Source organism: Solanum dulcamara, chromosome 6 (genome assembly GCF_947179165.1).
Source record: "Solanum dulcamara chromosome 6, daSolDulc1.2, whole genome shotgun sequence".
In the NCBI taxonomy this organism is placed as follows: domain Eukaryota; kingdom Viridiplantae; phylum Streptophyta; class Magnoliopsida; order Solanales; family Solanaceae; genus Solanum; species Solanum dulcamara.
In genome coordinates this window covers 77,761,787-77,764,661 of record NC_077242.1, presented here as the reverse complement: position 1 = coordinate 77,764,661, position 2,875 = coordinate 77,761,787, and the positions used below count along the sequence as shown (strand labels likewise).

Sequence of the window (2,875 nt, the reverse complement as noted above, 5' to 3'; positions counted from 1 at the left end):
ACCCTTCTCCGGACCCTGGGCATAGCGAGAGCTTTAGTGCACTGGGCTACCATACATATAAGTATTGCAAATGAGATAAAATATAAACTCAAACAATATTGTAACACATTATCACAACATATGTTATATAGATAACAAATGCATCACTAATTCTAAATAGGATTTTTCATGAGGTAGCAAGTACTACACACATGCTAAATCATCCTTTAAGAGTTCATACTAAATCAAATATCAAACCATAATTGCTGAAACTTAGATCTAACGTAACTAATACCTTAAAGCTAATCAATTGTGGTAAAACTATACCACATATGTTAGCAATCTCCCTTTGATTTACTACTCTCACCATTGACAAAGTTGTTCATGTTATATTCTGATGAATATAACATATCCATCTCATAATTATTCACAAGGTATTGATCAATTTGATCATGTCCAACATACTCACCATAACCGCCACCAATACATGAACTGAAGAAAGATACATCAAATCCTTCGTTTTTCATGGTGTCATCATGTCCGATTGCGTTGCTGGAAGCTCTCGTAGAAGATATAGGTTCGATCATCATAGGTAAAGGGGCGATTTGGTGGTGAATAATGTCATTTGTCATAGATGTACCAACTTCATGAAAATTGTTACCATTGTTGAATTGAGGTACACAACTTTGGTAGTTACAAAATATTGGCATGTAAGAGCACTGAGGGAAGGTACAAAGTCCTGTGGGAACTTGAGGGTGGTATGTTATTACATGATTGTTGTTGTTATTGCAGTTTGTGGGGTCGTTTCTAGTAGAGTCTTCAACTACAGCATCGGAAAAAGTACCATAAGATTCATGACTGCTTAAATTTTCATTGGAGGATTCATGAACTTGCCCATGCCCATCACAAGTGTCTTTAACTTCATCAATAATTAGTTCATGACTTTCCCTACTTCTCTTTCTTTGGGTGAACATGCTTCTATCCATATTTTTTCTATTGTACAACTTGCACAAAACCCATTCATCCAACTACAAGAAAAAAAAGAACAATTAAATATAGGAAAACCAGTAACATATATAAAATTTTAAATTAGGACATGTACATAACAAAAAATTAAAATAGGAAAGCAATGAAATGATAAAGTTACAATCTCACTAGACAAATAAGAAAACCACATGAGCGTGATACTTGTATTAGGATAAACTATCTAAATTCACTATCAACAAGGGTTATGGTGGAGTGGTAAGTACTCCTTCATCCTTAATTAGAGGTCTCAGGTTCGAATCCTCTTGAATATGGAGTCATCTTTATTAGGGAGCGCTTCATCCCCAATGTGGGACTTCCCAGCGCGAATCCATATACGACAACTACATAGTACTATTGTACTTGATAAACCAAATAAATAGACTAGGAAAAAGATTTCTACGTTATATATCCATATAGTATCATACGATTTTTAAGTGACCTGATTGAGTAAATATATAGAACGTAAAATTAAAAAAGTAATTAAGATAGTTAATTACCTTCAAATCTTTGGCATGTCTTTTAGAAATATCTGGAATTCCAGGAACTCTATACTCATGCATAATCCAATCAGTCTTTTTTGCTTTTGTAGGCTTTCCATTGTAGTAAACTAAAGCTTTTCTCAATCCAATTATACTATTTTTATCATCCTTTATTGCTTTATCAGCTCCAGTAGCTTTCCAATATCCATTCCCAGCAGCTCTGTTGGGTCGATCTCCGTTTCTGTACTTACGATTTCTTGGAGTAAATACGTACCATACTTTTTCTCCCGTCGTTGGCTTAACATATGCTGCAAAAAAGATAATCGTTTGAACAACTCTTACACTATCAATGTATTTTAACATGTTATAGTATTATAAACGTTACACCTGTAGCTAGAATTAGGGTAATTAGCATGTCTACAAGCAATTAAACAATGACATCATCATCATAAACTATAAGATAAACTTTAACGTAAATATATATAACAACCTTGTACTATCAGATCACCCAAAAAATCGACTAAAGATAGGTTGTATGATCAGTATTTAAGGAAAGCATCAAAGTACAACGAAGAAAATAAATTAATAAACATAGTATTTGTTGAACAAGATAAGGTATTTATTATTAAAGTAAACATATATAGCTAGCTACTTATTAAAGGAAAGCAAATTTTGTTTTAACCTGAAATATTTTGCCAATCAAAACCCTAAAAACTTAAACAAGAAAAGATAAAACACATAAACCCTAATTAATCATTATACATACCAGCAATCGTCTCGGGGTCGTACTTATAAACATTCATCTCATAAATCTTATTAGGTTCCAAAGGCAAATTAGCAATCTTCTTCTCCAAATAATGTGTAATGAGCTCATTATCAGTAGGGTAAAATCGAAAACCCGGAGGGAAACTTTTCATCAAAGCTTCAATTTCTTCGGCAGACTTAATTTGATCACCATTGCTGTTTTTGTTGCTAAACACAGCACTAATTGGGAGCTCATTTATATGATTAACACTAATTATGTTATCTTTAGACATATTAGCATTGTTTGTAGGAGATGAGTGATGGTTTTCCATAGTGCAATGGACTCTCAAGAAAAAACTTAAAACCCTAATTACACCTTATTAGATGGAAGACGTTAATAGTAATTAAAAGTCTAATTAACAGGAAGAAGAGTTTTTATAATATCAAAATGGTGTTTAGGAATTTAAATAGGAAAAGGAGTTGACAACTATGAGTTGTACTCGGATGAGATAACTAGTAATCCTAAGATATTTTGTGCATCTTTAATTTGATTGGATGAAATACAGTTTGAAGTTTTCCAAAATCTTTTTTTAATTTAAATAATTGGAAATTTAATCAAAAACTCGTTATCTAATGGACAGCCTACT

The 2,875-nt window shown here is 32.4% G+C and overlaps 1 protein-coding gene across 1 annotated transcript; it reads right to left on the bottom strand.

The window, feature by feature from the left end:
* On the bottom strand, positions 1-2,626 carry LOC129891643 (NAC domain-containing protein 1-like). The gene is made up of 3 exons (XM_055967064.1): positions 2,251-2,626; positions 1,503-1,792; positions 1-1,007 (listed from the first exon to the last, which is right to left on the bottom strand). The coding sequence occupies exons 1-3, from the start codon at positions 2,558-2,560 to the stop codon at positions 315-317; spliced, it is 1,293 nt and encodes a 430-aa protein (XP_055823039.1). The 5' UTR covers positions 2,561-2,626; the 3' UTR covers positions 1-314.
* Positions 2,627-2,875: the final 249 nt, after the last annotated feature.